The following is a 26,195-nucleotide window of genomic DNA, read 5'->3' as shown; positions in this document are numbered from 1 at the left end:
GCACCCCGGCCCGCGGCCGTTGCCATGGCGCCGCGCGCTGCCGCTTCCTGTATTGATTCGAACGGGAGGGCGGGGCGCGCTCCCGGCGTGCCGCGCGCGGGGGCGGGGCCGGCGGGCCGGGGCGGCCGCCATATTGGGAAGCGCTGGGACCGGCGGAGACTGACAGGAGGAGGCGGAGCGGGGCCGGGCCGGCCGGGCGGGCAGGTAGAGCGGGCGGTGGGGCCGGTGTCACCGCGGGGCTCGGCTGCGCTGGGCTGGGCTGCGGCCGGTCGCTGCCGGTCCCTGCCGGCTCCTGCCCTTTTCTCCGGGGGCGCGGGCCTGTGGGCCCCCGCCGGGCCGGGCGGCGGAGGGGCCGGGCGGGGCGGGCCCGGCTGCGGAGCTGGAGCAGCCGTTGCCCCGGGGCGCTCGGAGCCCGGCCGGGGGTGCCGTCCCTCCGCGGACAGCGCTGGGGGGTCCTGGCTCGGGCGGGGTCAGCGCTGCCCGGCCTGCGGGGCTGCCCCGTGCCCGGAGCTGCCGGCGGAGGGCGAGCGGTGACCGCGCTCCTCGGGAGCGCCTTTCCCTCCGTTTACGGTGCTTTGTCAGACCTGACGGGATGGGAGCTGATCTCTGCAGATAACCGGAGCCGTGGCGCTGCGCTGGCCCCTGTGCCAAGGCCACCCCTGGCCGGGTGCCCCGGTTACCGGCACAGCCGCCGTGCAGACCCGTGTGCCTCAACGCTCCTTCGCATCAGACACGTTTCTTAACGGACGTGATGCACCCGGAACCGGGGGGTTCCGTACCCTGTGTCTATCCAGAGCAGCTGGAGGCTCTGGTCGTAGATCCTTTATTTGATCAGCACACCCTGAACTGATTTGGAAAGGTGTGGTGGGAGCCCGGGGCTGGTTCAGCTGCTCTGTCTTTGCCAGTTCTTAGTTTCTTCATCGAATTGATACCGTGCATGGTAGCTGAGGTTTTTGTGCTGTGGTCTGTAGCACTAAGGGGAGCTACCAAGTGGCAACAGAAACTTTCGTAAGCAGCCACTTAGGTGCAGCACAAGTTGGTGATGTGCCATTGTCCATCCCATGGCTTTTGGGGGTCTGAGGGAGCTTAATATCACTGTGTCTTGTATTAGTTTTTAGGTTTTTTTTTTCACGTGTTGATGACATTTTGCAAATGGAAGCAGTATGCACATTCAGCGACTTACAGGCTTGAGATCTTAAAGTCCGAACTGAGCATCCTCCAGAGCGGCGAAGGGAAAATGTTCTACTGGAGGAGTCATTGAAGTGCGGTAAGGTTAGGTCAGGTTGGAGTTATCTGTCAAAGGTGTCTTAGGCTTTATTTCCTTGATTTGTAGCTCCTTTGAAGGTGTTGTGCTCATTTTCTTGTGAAGTGCTGCTTCTTACTGAGTTGGTGTGTTTAATGATGCTGGTCCAGTATTTGTGCCGAAGGTTCTTCACAGAGCAGCTCTGCTGCTGGCAACATCATCTCGTATTAAAGGCTGATTGTTGTTATTATTATCATCATTGTTAATACAGAAGCAGAATTTTCTGGGTCTGTTGGCTGAAGCTGCTGCACTTTCTAAATTCTATGACTTTCTTTTGTGGGTTCACCAGGTGCACTGTTGCACCTTCAGTATCTTAAGTGTAATGATGAAGCAAACTTGTGAACTGCTTGTCCTTCTCAGTAAAGCTCCATGGGCAAGGTTGCTGGTGAGTTTTCAGTCTTGGCTTTCAGTGCACTGACTTCTGATAAGACCTCTGATAAAGCAGACCTTTTATGTAGAGCTGGTGCTCTTAGCTGATTGTACTCTGTTTTGACACTTAAGATAATCAGACAACTGTATTCTGTGAATTTTTTTATGTTTCTGAAGGGAAACTGAATGTTATTAAAGTTGGTAGCTTTGTGAAAATTTGCCATGCTCAGACAGAGCTTATAAAGTACTAAAAAAAACCCCCAAACCAAAAGCCCTGAAGGTTCTGTGAAATGTTACAAAATGCACACAGTAGCCTTTCTCTTGTGCTTCTCTCCTAAGTCCTTTTTGAGTCTAGAAAGGAAAAATTCCACCCTTAGACCCTGTACCCCTAAGGTCCAAGTACTTCACACCACCTGTCCTCACTTCCCTCTTATTGGACACCTTGCAGTATGCAGGAAAAGAAGAAAAAAAAAAAAAGTGAGTATCCTGTAGGTAATCCCCAAAATGCGTACCATTGTGTGCTGGTTGATGAGCAGCCGAAAGCAGAATGTCTGTTGCTCCCGTCTGTCCAGTGACTTGTCCAAAATGTGTGTTTTTGTGGGCAAAGCTGCCATCGGGTGACAATGAGGACAGACATGCAGTTGCTGTGACTTGCCCTGTGCCTCCCCAGCCAGCGGCTGCTGCAGGGCCCTCGGGTCCGAGGGGCAGTTTGGTGCAGGAACCGTGTGGTTTTTCGATTGTTCCCTCTGCCTTGTGAGTCAGGAGCAGTCGCGGTGTCCTGGTGGATCAGTCTGGCTGCCTCATGGACTGAGGTGAAATCTCAGAGCAGAACATAGCGAGGTTAATGCATCTTCCCTCTTTGTCCAGTACCCAGCTCCTTCCCCAGCGTATGATTATTCTCCGGCAAGCGTTCTGTGCCCGCTCTGCCCGAGCGTGACAGCACAGCCAGCAGGAACCTGTCCCTGACACCCACAGGAGCTGCGGAGCAGACAGCAGCAGCAGAACTTGTTCAGCGCTTGGTGTTTCTCAAGCACGATCTATCAGAACAGAACCTGATCTTTAACTCAGCATTCAGAGCCTGAACCAAGTCTCTGTAACAGCCAGAAAGGATCCGACGTTCTAATGCTGTGTAACCCGGGTACCTTTGCTAATTACTGCATCTCTAAAATTGGAGAGTGGTTGTTTTGTTGGGGTTTTTTTCTGCTGCATCTTGTTTGTGTTGCTTTCGTAACAGATGAACCTCTCCTGAGACTTGCTGTTAATTAGATGCAGAGTTTGCCTTTTGACCCACAGGCCGGGGTGACGCAGGGGTGACCCCTCATGGAGCACGTGTTGGGCTTTCACACTCTGTATTTCCCAGCGTGTGGCTTCCTGCACTGCTGGAGACTTTGTACTTCATTTCAGATTTCTTGGGAGCAGGTGTGGCCCTCTTATTTATGGAGCAGCACAGTGAAAAGGTGAAATAATCACTAGCTGCAGGCAATGAAAAAGTTTTTAATGGTGATGGTTTTCTGAGAAATCCCCTGCTGAGTACATGGGTGTCATGTCTGCTTAGATAAACCCTGTGCTCCTAGCAGGCTGCTGTGCACTGCAGTGAGATGTGTATTGAATGAAAACGGCATCTAGGAAGGTAAAGTAACAAACCTACCGTTCTCCTAACTTACTAAAAGCTGGCTGAAGCAAACTTGGTAACCCCTCAGCTGGGGGCTGTGGCTCTGGTAGTCTGAGCTCTGCCATCTGCCGTAACTTGTATTTGAGTCTGGAGTTGAACGCTTGAAAATGCACTTGTCTTTTGAGACTTGGCTCTGTCAGCTTCCCTAGTTTTCTTCCAGTTGTGGAGAGAAGGAGGATTTAGGAGAAAAATCTCTCCTGAAAGCGATGGCAGTATCTGATCAGCATCCATTTAAAAGAGGCAGCAATCGTGATGTTCTTGCTACACTTCCTGCGGTGTTCTCCTCGGATGAGCAACTATTTTGTGTATGAAAATCCTACTGAAAAACTTTTGGGCCTGTAATGCTGTACTGAGAAGATTTATTAGTGGAGGGAGTAATTTATTTTTAGTAAAGGCTCTTCCAAAGAGATTTTGCTGTTTCCTGAAAGTGTTACAATGTGAGTTTCTGCTGTCATGTGAAAGTCCATGTCACGTACAGAACTCTCTATGCTGAATTCCTCATCCTTGGCTCACACAGGCTTCCTGCAGCGCTCTGTAACCCGAGGGTCCAAAATCAGCACTGCTGCCCTGCGGTTTGCTGCTCAGGGTCCCTCTGTCGTCTTGGTAGCTCTGCATGTTGCTTTGGAAGGGGAGATGCAAAGGCTGAAATCGGCTTCAGAAGCCCCCAAAGGGCTGTGGGGGGTCTTGTAGCTGTTCGGTGAGCACAGGTGGAGATGTGGTGAGTTGCAGGAAGTCCAAACATTTGTCACCTCCAGTGTGAATTACAGGGTGACGTTTCCGCCCCCGGCGGTGAAGGGCGGCACGGAGCTGTGCACGCTGCTTGTCTCCCAGCTTCGGGTGGAACTGCGGCATCTCAAACTTCTCATGTTCCTGTGACGACCGGGGGGGCTGAGTGCAGACAGGAGATGAAAACACCATCTTGGCTCTACCTTTGAGCCACTTTGCCTTTCAAATCCAACTTGAATTCAGTTTGTGCCTATTGCTGCTCACCGAAAAGTTGGTATTTTTGGAACAAGGGCATTCTAGAGCTGTAGTGAGTGTACGAGGGAGTTTGCGCGTTCCCGACACAAGAGGTGCTGGTTTGCAAGGTGCTTTGGAAAGGGGGGATTTTTGCAGGATCATCAGTGACGAGTGGTCACCTGTGTGTTATGCTCTGAAATACAGTGATGCAACACGGTGGTTCTTGCAGTAACACAGCGTCTTGGTTTGGTAGTGGAGTATTGGATCTCTGCAGCCTTCGAGAGGGAGGTTTGGGGGTGGAGTCTGTCACCAGAACACTGTCACCGTAGCACTTTGTCATTGCTGGGAGGGTGGTCTCTGCAATACCTCCCTGTGAACAATCTTTGAGTGAGAGGCAACAAAGTTTATATGTGGTTTTGAAATGAAGTTTTACCTGCTCCCATTGTATTATATAGGGGTTACTTTTGTATATGGTTAATTTGATAAATGCTTTTCACGCTAGTATCTTAGTCGCTGGATAAGCGGTTACATACTTGTAGCTTTAAAAAGGTAAATATTGACGAACTTACAGGAGGCTCTAGGTTTTTGTACCACTGTTTTTTTGAGAGGAGGCTGGTTACTTAAAAGGATTGGTAGTTTGGCATAATACATAAACTCTGCTCCTATGGATTAAGTATGGACGAGCTCTACTCCAGGCTGGCCAAGAGCAGAGTGTCTGGCTTCTCGTCACGGTCTGCTTTAGTGTCCTGGATGCATTTGTAACAGGCTTGACTATTACACAGCAAAAATGCCATGTTTTAACTTTATTTTTTTCCTTACAATGTGTTCAAAAGTGTGAGAAATAGAAGAATCCATTACTGGAAACACTTTTACAATATTCCAGATTGAGGTGCTGCTTACTAAACCAGCAGAAAACCCTCTGCCCTTTGGGCCCTGGTTAGTTTTTTGTCACCTGAGTGAGCCAGACGGGGCAGAGGTTGCACATAGGATGGACAGACGGATGCCTTTGCTGCAGCCAGCTGAGATCTTTAACGTCTGCAAGTGTTGCCTGGTCGTGGATTTTAGGTAGAACATTGGAAAATGTAAACTTTGGCTTTGGGGAAGCAGGACGTCTGGGTTCGATTCCAAACCCTGCTGCTCATGGCTTAGAGGACTAAGTGCTTTTTACTCCATCCTTTTCCACATGGTAAATTACAGGGTTCTTTCTGAGAGCTTGTACATGTTCAGCACCTGAATAATGATGTGTTTTTACCTCAAAAGCTGTGCCTCTAACTACAGGCCCCAAGAGAAGAGAACATCTTTGGGTTTGGGTGTCTCTGAATTTGTCTGTGGGAAGTGGTGGGTTTTCCAATTCCACCTGAGCAAGCAAGAAAGGCTTGGCCGTAAGGACTGGGAGCTGCTGGACTGGAAGTTCTCTTTTAGTTGAAGAAATAAAAGATCTTGAGGAGTTACCTGTGTTACATGTTTGTTTTGGATACTGTTTGTTACTAATTCTGTAGTGTATGCTTGGAATAGAAAGGTGGGGTTTTGGTGGAGTTTTTTTGGTTCCCAGGGAAGAATTTCTATTCTGACTGACTTTATTCCCTTCATGCACTTTATGTCCTGTCTTTGAATGGGCTGGATTTTATCGCAGTTCGCATTACTTTCAGAAAAATACTTCTCGGTAAAGTTACGGTGCTGAACAAGTGTGTTTTGTTCTTTTTATTGACCCAACCTTAATGTGTTCAAACACTTAAACGTTGGTTGTGGGTGTTTTTTGGTGTGGTTGTTTTTTGTTTTGTTGTTTTGTTTTGGTTTTTGTTTTTCCCCTCAGTATGGATCTGTTTTTAATAAGCCAGCATGTGGAATGCCAGGGTTGGCAGGGAAATGAATGCAGTTTTTTGCAAAATTGGTTCTCTGTTTGCAAGGCAGCCTGTACCTATTCGGGGTTTTTTTTCAGCAATTGAAGTTGGGGTGACAACCGCAGGCAGTGTTGGCTCTGTCGGTTCAAGCCCTGGCCCATCTGAGCAGAGTAAGAGTTGGACAGGTCCTGACCCTTTTTTGTTCTAGAAATCATCTTGCCCCTCTTAAAACTGGAAGGTGATTGGGTGGGTAAGTGTTAAACGGGAGAGGTGCTGATGAAAGTGAGAGACTTGGAGAATACCGAAGGCGGGAGAACTTTTGAAATGTAAAAACTGAATATATTTCCAAATTTTGACAGGGCAAAAGGAGACAGAGGGTGTCTTGGGAATTCAAATACAATTCATGTTCTGTTGATGCTTTATTTTGAAGCATCTAAAGCCTGAAAAAGTTGTTTGGGTCTTATTAGTATTGCTGCCATGTTCGGTTGTTTGCTCTGTGGATGCTGTGTTTGTGATTAGGAGTCGTAGCTGAAATTCGTACAGATAGGAGCTCACATGCAAAGCTCTAAAAGCAAATGTGTTTCACATCCAGAATTAAAAATGTCACATTGCTGTGTAACTGGATCTCTCACAAACCCTCAGAGCTGTTTTTAGAGGACCCTTCCAATGCGTGGTGTTCCCCAGCTGATCGTGCTCCTCCTGTGGATTCCACAAGCTGATCTCTCTTATTCATGGTGTTAAAAAATAATTTTTAAAAAATGGGGTGTGGGAGAAAGGCATTTTCTTGAAATGCTTGGTTTGAGAGGTCCTGTTAACCTCTCAGGTAGATTTGGACGATCATGGGTAGATAAGGACAGTGGTGAGTAAACTGCAGGAGGAGGGAGAGTGATGTGGGATACTCTATTTTTTTTTTTTAACCTCCATTAACATCCCAGACTTTTTCTGACTTTTCTGTCACAATGCCATTTCTGACTCTTCATGTGGTGGAAGCTGATTACTGTTAAATTTGGCAGCTTTCTCCAGTTTTGCCTCTGAAAGAACATATGGGAGAAATGTATTAAATTACAAAAGAAAAAGCGTGGAGGAAGAAGTGGCAGAGGTGAGCAGGTGTGCTCAGAAACCGCTCGGCACTGTCTGTTTTGGGGATGCTCCTGTAAAAGTGTTGGCTTGTTTAATGGCAGGGAAGAAAAGGCCTCTGCATTCCAGCATTTGTAAGAAGCCCAAGTCTCAGTACTAACCAATGGCCTAGGTGAAAGGAAAGGAGCTCTGCTGGCTAACAGGCGGCTAGTCCAGAGTTTGTTTGCTTTATCGCGATTTCAGACTAAAGTCAGAGAATATTGTCATACTTAGTCACATCTCGCTGGATTACAGCTTGTGCTGCTGTGCCCCTCTTGGCTTGGGAACTTGCCTCCAGTTTTTCCTGGTAAACCCTGCTGTTTTCTGCTCTTGGAGGTGAGGAAACCTCTTCCCAGCAAACCCTTCCTTACCCGGACGAAGCCGGAGGTGGTTTGTGCCGGTGCTGAACGTGGCAGCATGTCCCCAGCCCTCTGTGTGCAGCTGCCGCCCGCATTTTGCAACAAGTTTGTATCTTGAGGCAACTCCATTTGTGCAGCTGGGATGCCGGCCAGATGCTGTAAATGTTTATACAGTAACAGCAAATGAAAATCCCTTTCCATTCTGCACAGCTTCCAGATGCCTGTGTATTGTGGGGATTTTTTTGTGTGGCGTGTGTGGTAGATTCCATTTTTCCCTTTGGAGATATTTATCTTGGTGGAAAGACCAACTTGGCACATCTCCTCTGGCACTGACATTTTTGTGTCAACGTGAGCTGTGGACAAAGCCTGAGGTGTGTGTGAGTCGAGCCTGGGCACGAGTGGAATCACAGAATCATTTAGGTTGGAAAAGACCTTTAAAATCATTGAGTCTAACCGTTAACGCAACATTTCCAAGTCCAGCACTACCCCTTGTCCCTGAGAACCTCATCTCCGTCTGTCCAACCCCTCCAGGGATGGTGACTCCAGCACTGCCCTGGGCAGCCTGTTCCAGTGCCCCACAGCCCTTTGGGGAAGAAATTGTTCCCCAGATCCAACCTCAACCTCCCCTGGCACAACTTGACGATGCTGGTCTGTGCCCTTCAGAGCTCAGAGACAGGCTGGGACTAAACATCCCTGCAGAAGTGTTAGCTAATTCTTTTACTGATGCATGTTCTAGTTTAGCCAGCCAAATCCAGGCTATGAAGCTGCCCACTCCTAAAACATTTACTTAAAGACGCTTACCATTGCTTATAGACCGTGTAGGCATAGGGGAGCTGGTGTTGTGCTGACCAAGAGGAATATTTGGGACAGCATGGGCATCAGACAGGTAATGTTAACCTGGGGGCACCTGCTCCATCGCTGCCTGTGTTCCTGCAGCGTGTGACGCTAAACATCTGCCTTCCTTTGAACACGGCTCCAAGTGCCCCCGCTGGTCCAGCGCGGTGCGGGGAGCTGCTGCTGTGGGTCTGGCCGGGGGGTGCGCTGGGGGGCAGCTTTGCCGAACTGCGCTGCCGCAGTCGGGGCCAACAGGCTGGTTTCTGGTGTCGTGGTCTCTGGTTGAGGTGGCTGCTCTGAGGTCCTGTCAGACAAAAAATGATTGTGAGTGAGCAGCTGAGGGCAGTAATGCAGCAAAACGCTTCCGTGAGCAGCTCTGCGCTGTATCGCACCAGTTTGATATGAGTGCTCTGGACAGGAAAAATGGTCTCAAGTTGAAAGCACTTTAGGAGATTCTGAAGAGGCCGCTTCTCTGTGAAGGGGTGTGATATTTCAGTGGTTTTCTTCCCCTGTCTGTTGCAGCAGACTAATTACTGATTGGACTTAATGAACATAAATTCCTGAGCCTTCTGAGCTCCCCAGTCCCTCTGCTTTCCACCATGGACCAGGATTACGAGAGACGTCTCTTGCGCCAAATCAACATACAGAATGAAAACACGATGCCTTGTGTAAGTACCAACAGGCCGTGCTAAATTGTCTTAGTCTGACTATTAAGTTGTCTGTCTTGCCTGTGGCTGTTTTCACTTGAGCTTTTGAAGGATATGGGACCTCTTTGAAGCAAACCGGAGTCTTGTGTTGGGCTGTGAGCAGGTGAGAGTTCCTGAGCTGTTCTAGAAATAACCAAATAACTCGACTTCAACAAAGCTTTTGAATATACAAACTCCATTCAGGTTGCGAAAAGGAGTTAAGATATTTTTATGTAGCTCAGTAATACCTTTTTACTAAATAGTCTCAGTAAATACATGTGGAATATAAAAAATTTAGGGGCAAACAAACCAGTGGACCATAGGCCTTGAGGAGATAGAGCAAGTCTGGTGGAGGCCACAAAGATGATCAGGGGCTGGAGCAGGAAGATGCTGAGACCTGTTGCTTGGCCTGGAGAAGATGAGGCTTGGGAGGGATGGAATTGTTCCTTTCAGCTACCTGGTGGGTGGTTATGGAGAAAATGGACTCAGTCTCTCTCTAGAGGTACACAGTGGAAGGATTAGAGACAATGGACACAAGCTGCGACAGGAGGAATTCCAGTTAGATATTGGGAAAAAATGTTCACAGTGAGGGCATCCAAACACTGCAACAGGGAACTTGTGGAGTCATTGTCCCCGGAGATGCTGAAAACTCAATGGGATGAGGCTATGACCTTCAATGTAGCTTAGAAATTAGCCCTGTTCTGAGCTGGTGTCCTTTCCAACATAGATTATTCTGTGAAAAACAATGTGACTACAGTTGAGGAATCTGCTGCTCACCCTGCAAGGAGTCTGCCCCACTCCAGCCTTCCACGTATTTGTTTTGACAGTGTCAGTGTGTGAAGGAGCACAGAGAAAGAGGCTGTTTAATTGCTTCTTTTGACAGAAGTTCCTGTGACAGTTGGATTCTGTTTTACTTTTTTTTCTGCTAAGGGGAAAAACTAATGCTTGGCTCTTCTACTTAGGCATATTCAGCTTTAACAAGACCTCACTGATGTTTTTCAGAACCTGCTGTGATCAGCACTTGTTCTTGTGTGTGTCTTTTATTCTTCTATTCAGGTATCAGAGATGAGAAGAACCCTGACACCTTCCAATTCTCCAATGTCTTCTCCTAGTAAGCATGGTGACAGATTCATTCCCTCAAGAGCTGGGGCCAACTGGAGCATCAACTTCCACAGAATAAATGTAAGTTTTGCTCCCCTTTTCTGTAGCTCAGTCTTGGAATTGAGGAAACAGTGCATTTTGTTTTGGCTGGCATAATTGCTCTGCTTATCTTCCGTACCATGGTCTTCTGCTGCCCTAAAAGAGTTTCCTTGAATGCTTGTCTTTAAACAGGCTGCCCCTGTGGTTCAGGAGCCTTCTTTGTAATTTATACCGTGTATCATGAAGTTTCTGTATGGTGATAACATTTTTTTTCTGTTTCAGGAAAATGAAAAATCACCAAGTCAAAACAGAAAAGCAAAGGATGCTACATCAGACAATGGCAAAGGTGAGACCGCCTACCACTTGTGCCACTCCTGTAGCTTTTATTTCAGACTGTTGGCGTGTTTGGAAATCAAGGGAACGCCAGCACTGTTGTGCTCATGCTGGTGTTTTAGGAAATTCCCACGTCACGGGAGTGAAAACCAGGTCACCTCAATAGGCTTCTGACGAATGTCTGGGAAGCAAGAGGCTATTTGTATCCTTTGATTTATTGTGCCATGGAAGCACTTCTCTGATGGAGTGGAAGGAGAGGAAGCTTGCTGCTAATCTCAGTTCCAAACTGAGGACCTAGGCTTATTAAGAGGCCCTATGAATGTACAAGTTTGGTCCTGCCACTCCCTGCAGACCTGTTTGCTGCTTCTGAATTCTCTGCCTAAGCACTTGTTTGGGTTCGCAGATGGCCTTGCTTACTCTGCCTTGCTGAAGAACGAACTCTTAGGAGCGGGTATTGAGAAAGTGCAAGACCCACAGACAGAAGACAGGAGGCTGCAGCCATCCACCCCGGAGAAGAAGTCGCTCTTCACGGTAAGTTGGTTACTTTGCATTAAACCAGTGGAGGTGGCATGTGTGCATCACTGGAACAAAACACATGGTTCTGCTGAGCTGTAGTGCATGTGAGATAGTGTTGTGGCCTAAGATAAGCTCTTGAGAACAAAATTTGGTGGCCTGTAAATGAACATAAGTATCTGCAGCCACCTATACACTTCCTATTTCTGTACTGGCAGGGAAGCTGAGCTGGAACCAAGGGTTTTTGAACAGCGTAGTAATGACCAAATCAAGCTTTGGGACTTGAGTGGAGATTAATTTTTTTTGTATGGTTACAGAGCACTTGGGAAAGGGAGGAACTGAAAAGTCTGGAAAATCTGACTGGGTGTTGAAGTTAACGAGGCATTGGACACCAGTGTGTGTTGGGAGTGATCACCTAGGCTTTGGGCATGCTGGATTCTTACTAGATGTCTTTTCTTTATGCAGTATTCGCTCAGCACAAAACGCTCTAGTCCAGATGATGGCAACGAGGTCTCACCATATTCCCTGTCTCCTGTCAGCAACAAAAGGTAACGCTGATTCTGCAGACTGCAAGAAGGGGAGGCTTGGGACAGAGGATTCTGTGAGGTTCTCTAGGGCTGCTTCTTAAGGCACCCAAAATTGTGATGTGAATTGGTTTTGGAAATCTGGGGAGATAAGAAGTAGGGACATAAAAGTTCTAAGAATCTCTGCAGGTACCCAGCCTGCCTATAGATACTTAATATGCCTTGGCCAACTTTCAGTAGTCAATTTAGCCTTTTGCTCCCTAGCTCCTTTATAGAAGCAGGACCTAATTCCTTCCAGTCTTACCTGCTGGAAAGAATTTTGCAGCCTCTTTGTGCTTTTCCATAGAAACGCAGGCATGCTTTAAAGAGTGGCTACATCTGCCTGCCATCTGCTGTGATGTGTAAGATCCTGTAGTTGTTTTTATATCTGTTTTTGTAAACAGTCAGAAGCTGCTAAGATCACCTCGAAAACCAACTCGGAAAATCTCAAAGATTCCTTTCAAAGTGCTGGATGCCCCAGAGCTGCAGGATGACTTCTACCTGAACCTGGTGGACTGGTCCTCTCTTAACGTCCTAAGTGTTGGCCTTGGGACTTGTGTTTACCTGTGGAGCGCTTGTACCAGCCAGGTATATGATCGTTGATGTCTGGAGAGTGAAGTACCTGTTGCTGTCGGTCTCTTCCAGCTGTAGTGTCTTTCAGAGCTGTGGAACGTGCTGTGTGGGGATTCAGCACTTGTGATGCTCTGTCCCAAACTAGGTACTAGTCTGAGACCGATAGTTTGGTATGACAATAACAACTGTTTCTTATTCCATCCTGTCTTGCTTTCAAGGTAACCCGACTGTGTGATCTCTCTGTGGAAGGAGATTCTGTAACATCTGTGGGCTGGTCGGAACGGGTCAGTATAACATTGTCACCAATGACAGCTGAAACGCGGGAGTTCAAACACTGTCACTGTAGCTGTATAGCTCTTCCTCACAGGTTTTAACTTCTTGGGTTATTTTCCTGTATTTCCCCAAACTCCCTGTATGCATCACAGACCAGTTGTGTTTTCCTGTCTGCACTATTTTTCTCTGCTAAATGAGAGGGGATAGAGAGCAACCTCCTGTATCTTGAGGTTCTGGAGGCATTTGCTAAGAGATGTGGAAGGGAGAAAGAGCCACTTTGCTTTTCCTGCTCTTGACAATAAAATGTTACAATAAACATATTCCAGCCAGGCTGCTTGGCCCTCTCAGTAGGGAAAAGATGCAAGGTGGAGGAATTCTGGATACTTTCCATCTTGTGGGATTTATCTCGAGTCTTTTCATCAGCTTCTAGCTTTTGTTTTACATCTGGCTTTACTGATCATGGGTTTCTCTTTGTCTAGGGGAACCTGGTAGCAGTTGGCACTCACAAGGGCTTTGTACAGATCTGGGATGCAGCTGCAGGAAAAAAGCTCTCCATGCTGGAGGGGCACACAGCCAGAGTTGGTAAGGAGGTGGGAGGCAGAAGTTTCACGCGTTTCATTTCTTCGTGACTGAACTTTTTCCTTGTAAGTGAGGGATCTGCTTGAAATAGCAAACCCCAAAAGTACCAGAATTGATATTTATCCCCCGCTATGTCTTGAGCAGTCTTCAAAATATTATCATGTAGTAATCGTGATGTTCTCATCTTGGGTGTGGTGGTGTTTGAGTATTGCAACAGGTGTTTCCTCCATGTCTGAGGCATTTTAGGTTTGGTTACATCATCTCTCACTGCCACCGGCTGCCAGTTTCAGCCTTGCAGGCAGGCTCCTTTACACTGAGATTTCCACTTCCCTTATTCTGCGGCGACTATTTTTGTTGCTCAGAGACATTGTGAATCTGAACACTGGAGTTACATTTGGGAAGTCAAGGCACCCTCTGAGTTCTATTTCTGTGTTTTACTGTGCTGTGAAATGAGATTAGTGATACCTTCAGTAAGTTTGTGCAGGTTAATCTTTTTTGTACACTATTCTAGGACTTAAGACAGTGGAGGTTTGTAGCACCGATTTTTTTTTTTTTTTTTTTTTTTTTTTTTTTTTTTTTTCCCTTCTTCTTCTTCTCCTCTTTGTATTTTTTAAACCTTGGCAACTGTGGTGGGTGTGTTCTGCCTACCTGCTCCCACAGGCCTCCCACAACATGATTTTCAGCTCTGCCTGTGTTACAGGTGCCTTGGCGTGGAACGCGGACCAGCTGTCTTCTGGGAGTCGAGACAGAATGATCCTCCAGCGGGACATCCGCACCCCACCCCTGCAGTCCGAGCGGCGGCTCCAGGGCCACAGGCAGGAGGTCTGTGGGCTCAAATGGTCCACAGACCACCAGCTCCTGGCCTCAGGAGGAAACGATAACAAGGTATAGTGCTTCCAAGGAGTCATGCGAGGCTCAGTGTTGCTAGATCTTCACGAAGAAATGTCAGACCCCCTTTCTTTAAGGATATTCATCCTCTCTGAAAGGGGTTTTGTTTCAGTTGTTGGACTGTGCCCAAACATAAATTGTGCTAAGCTTCTACTCAGTCTCCTCTCGCTAATAAAATTAAAAAGGCGAATTTAATTTTGCTTCTGTATTTGGCTAATTAAATCTCTAGCTTGACTCAGGGGTTTGAGTTCAACAAAGCTAGTGCTAAGCTGTACTTCCTGACTTTGTTTAGGTAGCGTATAGTCAAGTTTGTTGCAATAATGTTTATGTATGAAGAAGGAAACAGAGTTTAGAGCTACATAAGTTCTAAATACCTATAATGCAGGCTTGTACTTCCCTGAGCACCATATGGAAGAAGCATCTGTTATGGAGGAGCAGTGTTCAGAGCCCTGTAGAGCGGGTTGCTAGGCAGTGAATTTGCCTGGTGTCTGTGTGACAGCACGGTTGTAGAGTTCCTCCTGCTCAGAATACCTTCTAATGAACTTGAGCATATTTCTAAATGTGTTCAGGAATAATACAGCCATAAAGACAAAAGGATTTGAGTTCATGTTCAGTGACACTGTATCTTTGGCTTCCCAAGTTCAACTTAAGGACTGTTGGCTTCCTGATGGCCCAGTGGTGCAGCAGCTCCGCGGTTGAGGGTGGTGCAGGGTGGGACCAGCCTCAGGGCTGCAAGTGCAGAGTGGAAACGCATGTGCCCAGGCAGAGCTGTGGGAAATCTGCTTGTTGGCCAGCCACCCTCATCAGTCCCAGTGCGACGTCGTGGCTTGTGGGTGTTGCAGACACATGACAGCAGTGTGAGTTTGATCACGTCTCTCTTCTCTGCCAGCTCCTCGTCTGGAATCACTCCAGCCTGAGCCCTGTCCAACAATACACAGAGCATCTTGCAGCGGTAAAAGCCATCGCCTGGTCTCCGCACCAGCACGGGCTCCTTGCCTCGGGCGGCGGGACAGCCGACCGCTGCATCCGCTTCTGGAACACGCTCACCGGGCAGCCTCTGCAGTGCATCGACACCGGGTCACAAGTGTGCAACCTGGCCTGGTCCAAACACGCCAATGAGCTCGTAAGTGCCTGTGCAGACCTGCTGCTGAGCTGTCTCGTGTTAGGAAACGTTATGAATATTTCCATCTCCCCTTGCAGGTGAGTACCCACGGATACTCGCAGAACCAGATTCTCGTCTGGAAATACCCCTCGTTAACTCAAGTAGCAAAGCTAACGGGGCACTCATACCGAGTCTTATATCTGGTAAGTGATGGCCATGTCTCCAAAAACTTCTGTAGCTGCTTATCTGGCTGCACACGTGTGAGCCCCAAGGCCATGGTGCCAGTGGCACTGGGAACCGCCTGGAGTCTGGGTGGAGATGTGAGTGCTGCCCTGCAAGCAATGAAAAACTCTCTGTATCTGGTTTCTTTGCCTGCAAGGGATACTTTGATTTGCTGCTATGGAAATGTGAGGCTTGACTAATGAATAAAAAGCCTGCCAAAACTCTTCTGAGGAAGCACAAGCATCTCGTTCCCTTAAGACTTGTGCACTTTTTCACTGGTGACTGCCAGCAGGAGAAGAATTTGATGCTTTCAGTCCTCCTAATTTGTCACTAAAATGTTTGGTGTGGTTAATCCACATTGATCTCATACCTGCTTTGTTCCTGTTACTTAGGGCTCTCAGTGGGTTCATAACAGAGATAGTAATTACGCTGATACTGTTTTGTGAGGTAGATTCCAGAGTAAGTGACCAATAGAGCTGGCAAATGCCAGTCATATCACGCTTCCTGCCCTAACATGTATTTATAATCTGGGGAGGAATAGCCTTAATTACAAACGGCTTGGATTTCTTAACACAGGAATCCTTTTTATGATGGTTCCACCCGTGTGTTCAATAGCTGCAAAAGTGAGATGCAAATGCTTGAATTGGCACCCACTGAGCCTGAATAAGACACATGAAAGCAGATGTAGCTGTTTGGTTTCTCACCACCAGCCAAGTAGGAAGGAGAGTTAAATATCTCTTCTGCATTCCAATGAAGATTTGTTTTTAACCTCAAAAATGTAACAGGTGCTAAAGGTTGCTTTCTCTTGGCCTTAGGCAATGTCCCCTGATGGGGAGGCCATAGTTACAGGCGCTGGAGATGAAACCTTGCGCTTCTGGAACGTCTTCAGTAAAACTCGCTCAACGAAGGTAAGGGTGGTCGTGTGGATGGCTGCAGCTGTGGCTGTGCAGGAGGCTCAGCCTTTGGCAGTGAATTCAGTCCGGGTTTGCTCTGTTCTGCTGCCTTGCCTCTGATCTCTTCACCATATCCTGCAGATCGAGGGCTGGATGCAGTGAAGGGTTAAATTTTGCTGAGATATAAAGGGATTTGTAGTCATCACATGAAATAAAAGGTTGCCCAGGGTAGTGTGACAGCAGGTCCTTCTCCTGGCTGGTACAGATCTCTGAACACAGCACATCCCAGGGCTCACCTCTGAGCAAGGATGCTGCTGGGAACTGCCCCGGGATTTGGAGACTTTTGTCCCCAAACTGCTTAAAGTGGTGGCTCAGCTGGAAATGGGCTTGCGGATGCTGCCACTGACAACTTGCTGTCACCAAAAGCGGGTTGTCCCAGGTGCTCTGAGAGCTTTTTGGTGTGTCAGGCAGAGGCAGCGGAGAGCGGCAGGGAGATCCCAAGGCGGGAGCTGCGGGGAGCTGGCACTGGGCACTGCTGGGTGTCCCCAGGTTTCCAGTGGCTCAGGGTACAGCTTCCAACAGGACTGCCCGCTGTGCTCCTTGTTATACACTGGAGAAAAAAAAAAAGGGAATATTTATGGTGTTGGACTTAGGTAACCCTGAGCTAGAGACGGCTCAGCAGATTAGCAGTTGTTTTGTTAAAAAAACCCAACACATGGAGCAATGCTGCATCGCAGCTGTGGAGCACTTAGCACCTGCTTTCTCCTTTCTTGTCAGGAGTCTGTATCCGTTCTCAACCTCTTCACCAGGATACGATAAATCCCCTGTACTGCACTCCAGGAGACAACAGCCTGACATACCAGGATCAAACCACTACCTTGGTGTGCATGGAACCCCAGACGACCAGCCAGAGAGGAGGGAGTGCCAGAGGGGCTGGAGGACAGACCCAACGGATGCTCATTAAACACATGCTTGTGAACCACGCTAGGCAGTATTTGGGATGGGGGAGGGAACTGCCAAAGGTTTACAGATTCATCCTGCATAAAGGGAAAGGGGTAAAAGAGAAACGTTAAACCAGCATCCTCCAACCCTTGTACTGGAGAAAATGTGTGACGTGGACCATTGTGACCGGACCAAGGCCATCCCAGATACTGTGTTTTCCCCTCCTGGTAGAGACGAGCGTGTCCTTGGCTCTGTGGGAAAGTTTAACGTGCTGCTCCGCGTCCCTCTGTGTTGGGTGGACGGCTCTGCAGGCAGGACCAGCCAGACTTGTGGGATACAACTGGTGCAAGGGGGCTGGACTCCAGGCCGGGCCTTGGCCTCTCTGGTCATCTGAGGGCATTGTTTACAGCCTGGCATCCCCATTACATGAAGAAACTGGAGAAATGCTTATTTTCTTTTTTTTTTTTTTAAATTGGTACTGTAGTACTTTATACAATCATTCCCATAAGACAGCTTGATTTTTGGCATGCTTGACAGCTGCCTTCAAACATACATTTTTTGGGCTCTAAACTTGAGAGAAGACTTGAAGAGGCTCCACCTCGGAGGGAGCACGTTCAGAAAGTTCTGAAGTTGCTATTGCATGTTCTGGGCTGATCTTTTAGTTAGCAGAGAGGGAAAAACAATGACTTGGAAAAAAAAAGAAAAAAAAAAAAGAAAAAAGAAACCAACCGCCATGCATGTGGAGCTTCCCATGGTGCCCTTTGTGGCAGGCTGGTTCCTCTGGAGTCTTCCTGAGGACAAAAGCAGTTGAGATCTGTTTGAGAAACAAAACAACTCGTGTGGATGTGTTTTCTGGAGAGAGCGTGGCCTCTTCTGGCTGGAAGGGGGGAAACACCATGTCTGAGCGAGAGCAGGGGGTTCTTTTTCTAAAGCAAGGAAGAAGTGGTTTTTTAATCTCTAAATCAAAGCCAGGGCCCTGCTGATGTTTGGTTTTGGTTTGTTTTGGGTTTTTTTGTTTGTTTAAGTTAGACGGTAAGAGTGCCTGCTTGTGTGCTGAGTGCCATGGGATGTGATGCAAAGCACTTGTGTGTATGTGTTGCTTTTAATTTAAAGAGAAGCTGTTCGCTGGCCGCAGCCTGTTCCTGTCCTGTGCCGATGTGCTCCCTGCTGTGCCCAGCTCCAGCGCCCTGGGACACACCTGCTGGTTCCTGTTCTCACTTGGATTTTCCTGGCTGTGTATATAGACCTTGACCTGTGCTCTGTAGAGTGCACAGGCAATACTTTTCTCTCGTTTTGCCTTTTCCTTCTTTCCCTGAAACCAGACTGTAGGGCTGGTTGTAAGAACACGACTGTCCTTCCCCCAGTGCCACCAGTATCCTCTGGGTGAGCCAGGCTGTGGGAAGGCTGGAGCGGGGTAGCGAGGTGCCGTTGTGTTACCGCAGCCGTGACCGCGTGTGCCGTTCCACCAGTGCCTGGTTCAGGCTCTCGGTGCTGGTTCTGCCTGTCGCAGGTACTGGTGGCACTGGTGAGGAGCTGGTGTGCTGGGAGCTCGCCAGGCTGGCACTGCCAAGTCCCCGGAGCCCGAACTGGCAGCCACATCATCCTCTCACTAGCATCACTTGCCTCTGAAATGTAATTTCAATGTAATTTCTGAAATGCCGGTTCAACACAACTGCTTTATTGTAGTTCTTGCTGGAGGAGCGTGGGGCTCGGTGTAAAAATCATCTGGTGGGCTCCCAGCCCCCTTCTTGCTGCTTGTTACATTCACTGTCAATGCTGAACTTCAGCGTTCCAAAGGACCACTGCAAAGCACTGAAGAGGTGTTAAAATTCCGTCAGATGATGAAGTTGACTTGCAGGTTCGAAGTGAACAATGACCTGAGCAAGCTGCGGTCTGTCACGGGTGTCTGTCCTGGGTGATATCGCCGTGTTGGGCAGCAGAGCCTGGTGACAAGGGGTGTTTTCACCAGGGCTGGAGGTGGTTGGGAGCTGCTGCTGGGCATTTTCTCATCTGTTGTGGATTGTGTCCTGCCTGAATCCCGACATACAGACCTCCAGGAGATGCTGCTTTCTCCTTAAGGAAGAATTTGGTGGTTGAGGTGGGGGCACATGAGGTCTTAACCATGCGGTGGTTTCACGCTGGTTTGTGCCCATGCTGGAGTGGGTGGAGGGAGCCGGGCAGTGAGCTGGGGTGAGTGCGGCGCTGTCGGGCTCTGGTGGGGACGGATGGCAGCTGGAGGGCTGGTGGGCAGAGGGACGGCTTTGCTTCTTGCCCCACACATGGCTGCATTCCCCGGAGGAGCCCTGGGCACTGCCGGGACAGTGGCAGCACAACGGGTGCCACAGCTCAGTGCTCGCTGCTCTCCTGGTGCCCAGCTGCGCCCTGGGATGCTGTGGAGCAGGGACAGCCCCTCACACCCTCTCCCTGCATCATGCTCCTCTCTGGCCAGGGACTTTCACAAACCATGTTTCTCACTTTGGAGCTGCCTTGGGTGCAGGTTGGCTCACCCTGACTCCTCATACTTGGCAGGGAGGGCTGGCGATGTCCAGGCCGTGGCCTGTCTGCAGCTGAGCTGGTTGGCTCACAAGTGTGGCAAGAAGGAGCTGTTGCGATGAACTTCGCTGTTAAAGCGCAGCACAGGCTCGTTCCCCTGCCCCGCTCCTTGGAGCTCCCAGACGGGCTGTGCCGGGTCTGGGGCTGTGCCGGGTCTGGGGCTGTGCCGGGGTCTCAGCTCAGGCCGGTGCTGTGATCTTGGGGCTGCTGTGGCCGTTTGGTGGGGACAAGAGCAAGGCTGGTGTCGGCTTGTGTTTGCGGTGTGTGGTCTGTAAGTGCTGAACTGTGTGGGCGGGTTGAGCAAAGGGTCCTCCCAGAGTTTGTGTGGTAAAGTCTGCGACCTTGTGGCATTGTTATATATGAAGCATCATATGTTGGGGGAAAAAAAAAAAAGGCATTGTAACTTTTCCATGTTAAAGCAATTTAACTGGCATTAAACAAGTCGTGAATTTATGTCTCTTGGGCTTTTTCATGGTGAGGTGAGTGGTGTGGCGAGTCCCTGGGGTCCCCGCAGCAGCCCCCCCGGCTCTGGAGGCACCTGCTTTCTTAGCACACATCCTGCCTGTGGTTTATTGCTCCTGCCCGCTCCTCTTTGCTTTCCTGGTGCTGGGAAGGTGCATCCCCCCCGCTCTGCCCCCCTCTCCAGAGTGCCTCTGCCATGTGCAGCTCCTCCAGAACTCCCCCTTGGTGTGGGGCGGTTGCCAGGTGCCAATTCCGGTGCCAATTCCAGCACCAATTCTGGCACTGTTTGAGCAGCCGGAGGGGAGTGCAACCATGGAGCGGGGGGAGGACAGACCCTGGGTCCCGCGGGGCACCCTTGAGGCGTGGGTCCCGCTGCCCCTGTACAGGTGGGACCCTTGCCTGGCTGGGGAGAAGCTGCTGCCCCTTCCCCAGGAGCTGGAACCCTGTGCCATGGTTGCAACCACCCCAGCCTGGCTGTGCCTTGGTTTCCCTGGGGAGGATCTGGATGGGAGCCCCATCTCTGGCCTTTAAGTGCCCCCCAAGGGCCGTGCAGCCCTGTACCCCCACAGGCACATCCCTGGCCCTGGGATGCTGTTGGTGAGGACTTGGCAGCCCTGACAGCTCCTTCCCACCCCCAGCGACCAGTACCTGACGCTGTGGGGGCCGCGCCGGGGCCCCGTGCTGCAGCAGGCCCTGCGCTGGAAAACCACCCCCATGGGCTGGGACGCCGCAGGGCAGACCTGGCCCACAGGGCTGAGTGGCGGCAACGATGAGCAGGTGACGGATCCCTGGTACAGCCTGGACGCCAGCATCGCCCACCGCCGCTGGCCGCGGGCCCAGCGCCTGGGGCAGGAGCAGGACCCCCTGCCCCCAGGTATGGATCTGGGCTTGGGGAGGGATGGCACAGGGAACTGGGAGGAGAAAACAGTGGGTCAAGGGGCTCTCAGTGCCTCTGTTTCCCCACCTTGGGGGTGGAAGGGAAGCCCCAGGGCCCTTCAACCAGCCCAAGATGGGATTGAGCTCAAGGCATTTGGGCTGCTTTGGGTGCTCCCTCGAGTTGTGCTTCCCCTGCAGCTTACGCCCAGCACCTGCGGGAGGTGGCCTGGTGGGACCCCATCGTCCCCGCCGAGTACCTGGGACGCTGCGTCCGCTGGGGAGCCTTCCTCTGGCAGGAGAAGCCCGTCCTGGGGAAGGAGTATGGTAAGAGTGGCAGGGGGCCCGGCTGGCTGCAGGGCTCTGGGGCCCCCGGCTGCGCCCCCCTCACCCCCTTCCCCTCTGCCTCCCAGTTGTCACCCGCAGCCAGGACCCTCAGGTGCTGGGGGGCAGCTCGGGCTATGTCCCCACACTCTCCTTCTGCCGCCCCCCCACCACCACCCAGGACATCAGCACCTGGAGCCTTCTCCACCACCAGCCCTCCACCTGCCAGTAAAAGCTGCTAGTCCTGCTGCTGGCTGTGTCACATCTTTATTGATAAAATAGTTCTGTCCCTTTGTCCCTGCCATGGCCGACACTGGGCCCCCTCTGCTTGTCCCCTCTGTGGTGGGGAGGGGGGTGGTGGGTGCCAGAGCCCAGCCAGCTCATCTGTGCTTCTCTTTACCCCTGGGAGATGCCAGAGTTCCTCCTGCTGCTGCTCCTTGGGGGGAAACAGGGGGAGTGAGAGGGACCCCCACAGCCTGTGTGGGCTCCCCAGACATGGAGGGGGGGGACGGGGAGCACAGCTGGAAGGCACTTGGTGATGGACCCCCCACCTGCTCCCGAGAGGTGGGGGAAAGGCTTGGAGCAGCCCCTGAGCCTGTCGGCTGGTGCCGTGGTGCTGGCTGGGTCCCTGCTGGCCTCATGTCTCCTTGAACCTGGAGGAAAGGCAGGAGGAAGGGATGGGCTGTCTCTGCTGGCTTGGGGACAGAGGACCCCCACCCCCTGCCACTCACTGCTGTGACAGGTTGAGGTCTGGCCAAGCCCCCACGGCTGCCAGCTGCTGCTCCAGCTCCACGTGCGCAGCTCGATGTACCCCAAGGACAGCAGCAGGGCCACCGTCCTGGGGACAGGTCACTGTCAGGCAGGGGCACTGGGCACAAACAGGGACCTGTGCACCTGCCCTGGGGATGCAGGGGCTGGGCCAGTGCGGGTGCCCAAGCAGGAGTGGGGAAACCCTGGGCTGCCGGTGTCATACTAGAGAATGGGGAGGGGGACCCTGGGGTGTCCCAAAGCGCTGTGGTGCATGAGCAGGGCCCACAGACTCACAGCAACAGGTTGATGAGGATGGTGGTGTTGAGGGAGCTCAGCTGCGCAGTGGTCCAAGCCCGTAGTGTGGTGTGGGGTCCCCCTGCCAGGATGAGGTGGTGTCAGTGCTAGGGTCCAGCCCCAGCAGCATCCCCCTCCCCAGGGACCCTGACCCACCCCAGAGCCTGTGTGGCTTTTTCAAGGGCACCTGCTCACCATGGCTCAGAGCCCGCGCTGCTGCCACCTCCTCATCCTCCTCCTCCTCCTCTTGCCTTGGCATTGGGCTTGGCCCATGTGTGTGCAAACCAAGAGATGTTTGATGAATGCCTCGGGACCAGGGAGGGGACTGGGGTTGGCTCTGGGGGTCCAGTGGGGCACATGCGGCCCCAAGGTGCCCATCCTGTGCTCCCCTGTGCTGTGGGAGATGCTGCGCAGGTGGCCAAGGTCCCTCCTGGCCCGCGTGTGGCTGCGGATGCAGAGCGGAGCTGAAAGCCATCAGCAGGGCAGGAACACGGGCTGCAGGGCAGCTGCTCACCTGGTATCTCCTAGAAGCTGTCGGGCTCTGCGGTGCTCTGCTCTGGGTCCAACTGGCTTGAGGTCTGAAAGAGGACAAGCCCAAGTCGTGGTGCACATCCCCATGGCACCTGCCACAGGGACACAAGTGGGACTTGTGCCAGCCCTGAAGTTCCTGAGGTCTGTGCCAACCCAGGCTGGAGCTTTTCAAGTCCATGTTTCCCCCGAAAGCCTTCTCATGGGGCAGGCACCTGCACAGTGTGGGCTGCTGCCACCGCATCTGTCCCTGTCTCAACCCAGGGTGCTGGGGCTGTGTCTGCCTCCCCCAAATCCTCCTGCTGACCATTTCCCAGCCTTACCGGGAGCTTCTGAAGGATTTCCCTAGTGCTCAGAGAGGCCAGAGGGCTCCAGCCGCTGTCCTGGACAAGGAGAGATGCAGAGGGGTGCAGGGGGTTGCTGGCCCCCTAAGCCCTGCAATGTGGGGGACAGAGCCCCCCTGTGCCCAGCTCCCACTCGCTGCAGCACATAGTGGCAGGTGTTTGCAGACTGACTTCAGGAGCTGGTATGTGTCCTCCTGCTGGCGCAATGACATGAAGAGGAACTTCCAGGGTCCAGGAAAAGGGTTTGCAACAGAGCTGCTCCCTTGGTCGCAGCCCAGAGCCCCCCAGTACCAGGACAGCCAAAAAGCCCCAGCCGAGCTGCCTCCAGCGCTGTCCCCACTCTCACCTTCTCCCCCTCAGCTGTGCAGGTGCTGAGCACGTTGGGCACCAGAAGTGCTGTGCTGGTCTTCTGCAGGGCTGAGATGGAGGCAACAGGGACCACCACCTGTGCTGGGGGCCCAGGCAGTGTCACTGTGTCCCTGGCTGCCAGCTGTACCCCCGCTCCCAAGAGCCACCAGCCTCACGCCTGTCCCCAGCCCACCTTGATGCCCTTGAGCAGGAGGCTGGAGCGGAAGCAGATGTGGTGGGAAGAGATGTAGAGGTGGCCACGGTAGGGCACCTCTCTCCGCCAGGCACAGGAGAAGGAGCCCAGCAGCGCATCCCGCTCTGCGAGCGCCTCAAAGGCCTTGCAGTAGCCGGCCACGTGCTTGCTGAGCTGTGGGGAAGGCCGGAACGTGGGGCTGGCGTGCGGCGGTGCTCAGGGCAGAGCCCTGGCACCACAGGCACCCCACAGCCCCTCGTATCGCTGCCACGTCTGCCGTGAACACAGAACGGTTCCCACAGGGAGCGTGATGCTGGGACCGCGGTGCTGAGGTCCCCGGTGCCCTGAGACCCACCGACGGGGCTGTGGCCACCGCAGCTGGTTCTGTGTCCTTGCAGAAGGAGGGGTCACAGGTTTTGGATCTGTCAGGAAGCAGCAGGCAGGGCTGAGCCGATGGGCTGCCTGCAGATCTGGCTGCGCACAGGCCTGAGCATCGTGCCCTCTCACCCGGGCAGGAGCACCCGGGGGGACGTGGATGTGCCGGACTGGTGGGAGGTGAGGGCTGGGGCGCAGGGACGTGTCCCCGAGGACGCGCAGCACCCACCTGGTGAGCAGGGGGTGCCCCAGCCGGGCGCTGCCCCGCTCCTCCAGGCTCTGCCATCGCTTCTCCTCCAGCCCCTCCCGTCCGCTCCTCCTCAGCTTCCCCGGCATGAAGGACAAGTCTGACACGCTGCTGGGGGAGAGGGGACAGGTTGGGGGGGATGGTCCCCACGCTGCCCAGCACAGCAGCTCCTGTGACATTGACACCAGCCAGTCCCTTTCTCCAGGGGGGACGTGGGGACAGGGCCCAGCCCCTGCCAGGACCAGGACAGCAAAGCCCACGCGGTCACGTGAGCACTTCTCCCCCCATGGTGACACATCACCCGCAAACCCCCGCAGCTGCCGGGGCACCGTGCTCCCCTCATCCAGCTGCTAAGCAGCACCCCCAGTGCCCCCCCATCAGCTTTTGGGGTGCACATGAGGCGCGCAACCCCTATCAATCACAGCATCTCCGCAGCGAGTGGCAGCAGGCTGGAGGCACCGCAGCTCTGCCGGACCCCGGCCTGCCCCGTGCCTCAGTTTCCCCAGCAGCACAGCCCTGCCTGGCCGCAGGGAGAGCCTGGCAGCGCGCCGGCAGCAGCAACGGCACCAGGGCAGTGGTTGGTCCCTGCCTGCTGCTCCGCGGCGCCGGAGGGAGCGGCATGATTCCCATCGTGCCAACGAGCTCTGGGAAGAGCCGCAGCCCTGTCCCCACGGCCTCCCCGGAACACGGGCCCCAAACCCAGTGCCAGGAGCCACCCGGACCCTGTCCCACCAGCCGGCACCTGCGCTGCCGGGGGGGACCGCATGTCCCAGGGCGAACGCTGGGACCCCAGAGCGGTGAGGCAGGCGCTGCTGCCCACTCGTGGGTGGGGCGGGGGGTGACGGCCCTGGGTCCCTCCTGGTGCACAGCTGGGCTGGCTCCAGAGGGGATGAGAGTCCGGTTCCTCTGCCAGATCCACCTACAGGCAGCAGAGCCCCCTTGCTGGGCAGCCCCTGCCCACCCCACGCGGTACCTGGTGGGGGGCACAGCCCAGCCCTCCCGTCCCAAGTCCTGCGCTGTGGCCCCGCTCCCGCTCCTTCCAGAGCTGTCCCAGCCAGCAGCTGCCTTCTCCTCTTCCTCCTCCTCCAGCTGGCGAGGAAGGGTGGGCAGGAGGGGCTGGGACCGGCCGCAGCAGGTTTGCAGGAAGGTGTTGGGGCAAATACCAGCCCGGGGCCGGCCAAAGCCCACACCACCAAGCCCAGGGCACCAGTGTGCTGCAAAGGGGCGAGTGGGCATCACAAGGGGTCGGGGAGACATACACCCCAGTCCCAGCGGGGTGCAGGAAGCTGCCCTGTCGCCGTGCCCGTCTGCCCACCTCGCCGGGCCCGCAGGCCAGGGGGCTTCTGCCTGGGGAGTCCCTTGCGTGTGCCAAGCGCTGGCGGGTGACGCCGGCCCCGGCCCACGTGTCCCAGCAGCGGCAGCCCCGTGGGGCAGCCCGAGGAGTGGCAAGGGCCACGAAACATCCTCACCCCGCAGCTGCTGAGCTGCCCGCCCCGGGGGGTTCCCCGGCCTCCGCGGCCCCCGGAGCGTGCGATGCAGGGCCCGAACAACCCGTGTGGCTGCAGCGGGCAGCGCTGCCCTGAGCCAGGGCCGTGCAACCCGGGTGAGCACCCAGGGGAGAAGGCACGTGTGCTGTGCCCACAGCCCCGGCCCCACTCGGCCCCGCGGCCCAAGCCGGGCCGGGCCGGGCCGAGCGGCACCGGGCTGCGCAGCCAGGGCGCGGGTGGGCAGCGCGGCCCCGCA

At 52.9% G+C, this 26,195-nt stretch overlaps 3 protein-coding genes across 3 annotated transcripts; 2 read left to right on the top strand and 1 right to left on the bottom strand.

Moving 5' to 3' along the window:
• The first annotated feature begins 117 nt into the window (after nucleotides 1-117).
• Nucleotides 118-20,108, top strand: FZR1 (fizzy and cell division cycle 20 related 1). Its single transcript, XM_065652743.1, has 14 exons — nucleotides 118-204; nucleotides 8,977-9,122; nucleotides 10,197-10,322; nucleotides 10,563-10,626; nucleotides 11,017-11,144; nucleotides 11,592-11,674; nucleotides 12,094-12,277; nucleotides 12,481-12,546; nucleotides 13,015-13,117; nucleotides 13,815-13,999; nucleotides 14,892-15,125; nucleotides 15,203-15,307; nucleotides 16,142-16,234; nucleotides 16,997-20,108. The coding sequence occupies exons 2-14, from the start codon at nucleotides 9,054-9,056 to the stop codon at nucleotides 17,036-17,038; spliced, it is 1,482 nt and encodes a 493-aa protein (XP_065508815.1). The 5' UTR covers nucleotides 118-204; nucleotides 8,977-9,053; the 3' UTR covers nucleotides 17,039-20,108.
• Nucleotides 20,109-20,488: 380 nt separating this feature from the next.
• On the top strand, nucleotides 20,489-21,605 carry TEKTIP1 (tektin bundle interacting protein 1). Its single transcript, XM_065652823.1, has 4 exons — nucleotides 20,489-20,562; nucleotides 20,815-21,050; nucleotides 21,251-21,376; nucleotides 21,463-21,605. Exons 1-4 carry the CDS (start codon nucleotides 20,489-20,491, stop codon nucleotides 21,603-21,605), a joined length of 579 nt encoding a protein of 192 aa, XP_065508895.1.
• Nucleotides 21,606-22,100: 495 nt separating this feature from the next.
• On the bottom strand, nucleotides 22,101-24,541 carry LOC135998989 (GRAM domain-containing protein 2B-like). Its single transcript, XM_065652338.1, is given in 10 exon segments — nucleotides 22,101-22,168; nucleotides 22,171-22,211; nucleotides 22,418-22,499; nucleotides 22,950-22,995; nucleotides 23,269-23,333; nucleotides 23,444-23,510; nucleotides 23,636-23,734; nucleotides 23,831-24,029; nucleotides 24,190-24,252; nucleotides 24,435-24,541. Coding segments are annotated over 10 exon segments (837 nt in total).
• Nucleotides 24,542-26,195: the final 1,654 nt, after the last annotated feature.

This window comes from Caloenas nicobarica, chromosome 27 (genome assembly GCF_036013445.1).
Source record: "Caloenas nicobarica isolate bCalNic1 chromosome 27, bCalNic1.hap1, whole genome shotgun sequence".
Taxonomy (NCBI): Eukaryota; Metazoa; Chordata; class Aves; order Columbiformes; family Columbidae; genus Caloenas; species Caloenas nicobarica.
The sequence above is the reverse complement of the archived record's forward strand: the minus strand, read 5'-3'. Positions and strand labels throughout refer to the sequence as shown.

Bases quoted from the DNA above. Each gene is read 5' to 3' on its own strand.
- TEKTIP1 (XM_065652823.1), top strand. From the start codon at position 20,489: ATGGAGCGGGGGGAGGACAGACCCTGGGTCCCGCGGGGCACCCTTGAG. The intron at 20,563-20,814 runs GTGGGACCCTTG...TCCCACCCCCAG, and splicing joins GTCCCGCTGCCCCTGTACAG to CGACCAGTACCTGACGCTGT. The intron at 21,377-21,462 runs GTAAGAGTGGCA...TCTGCCTCCCAG, and splicing joins CGTCCTGGGGAAGGAGTATG to TTGTCACCCGCAGCCAGGAC.
- FZR1 (XM_065652743.1), top strand. From the start codon at position 9,054: ATGGACCAGGATTACGAGAGACGTCTCTTGCGCCAAATCAACATACAG. The intron at 10,323-10,562 runs GTAAGTTTTGCT...TTTCTGTTTCAG, and splicing joins TCAACTTCCACAGAATAAAT to GAAAATGAAAAATCACCAAG. The intron at 16,235-16,996 runs GTAAGGGTGGTC...CTTTCTTGTCAG, and splicing joins GTAAAACTCGCTCAACGAAG to GAGTCTGTATCCGTTCTCAA.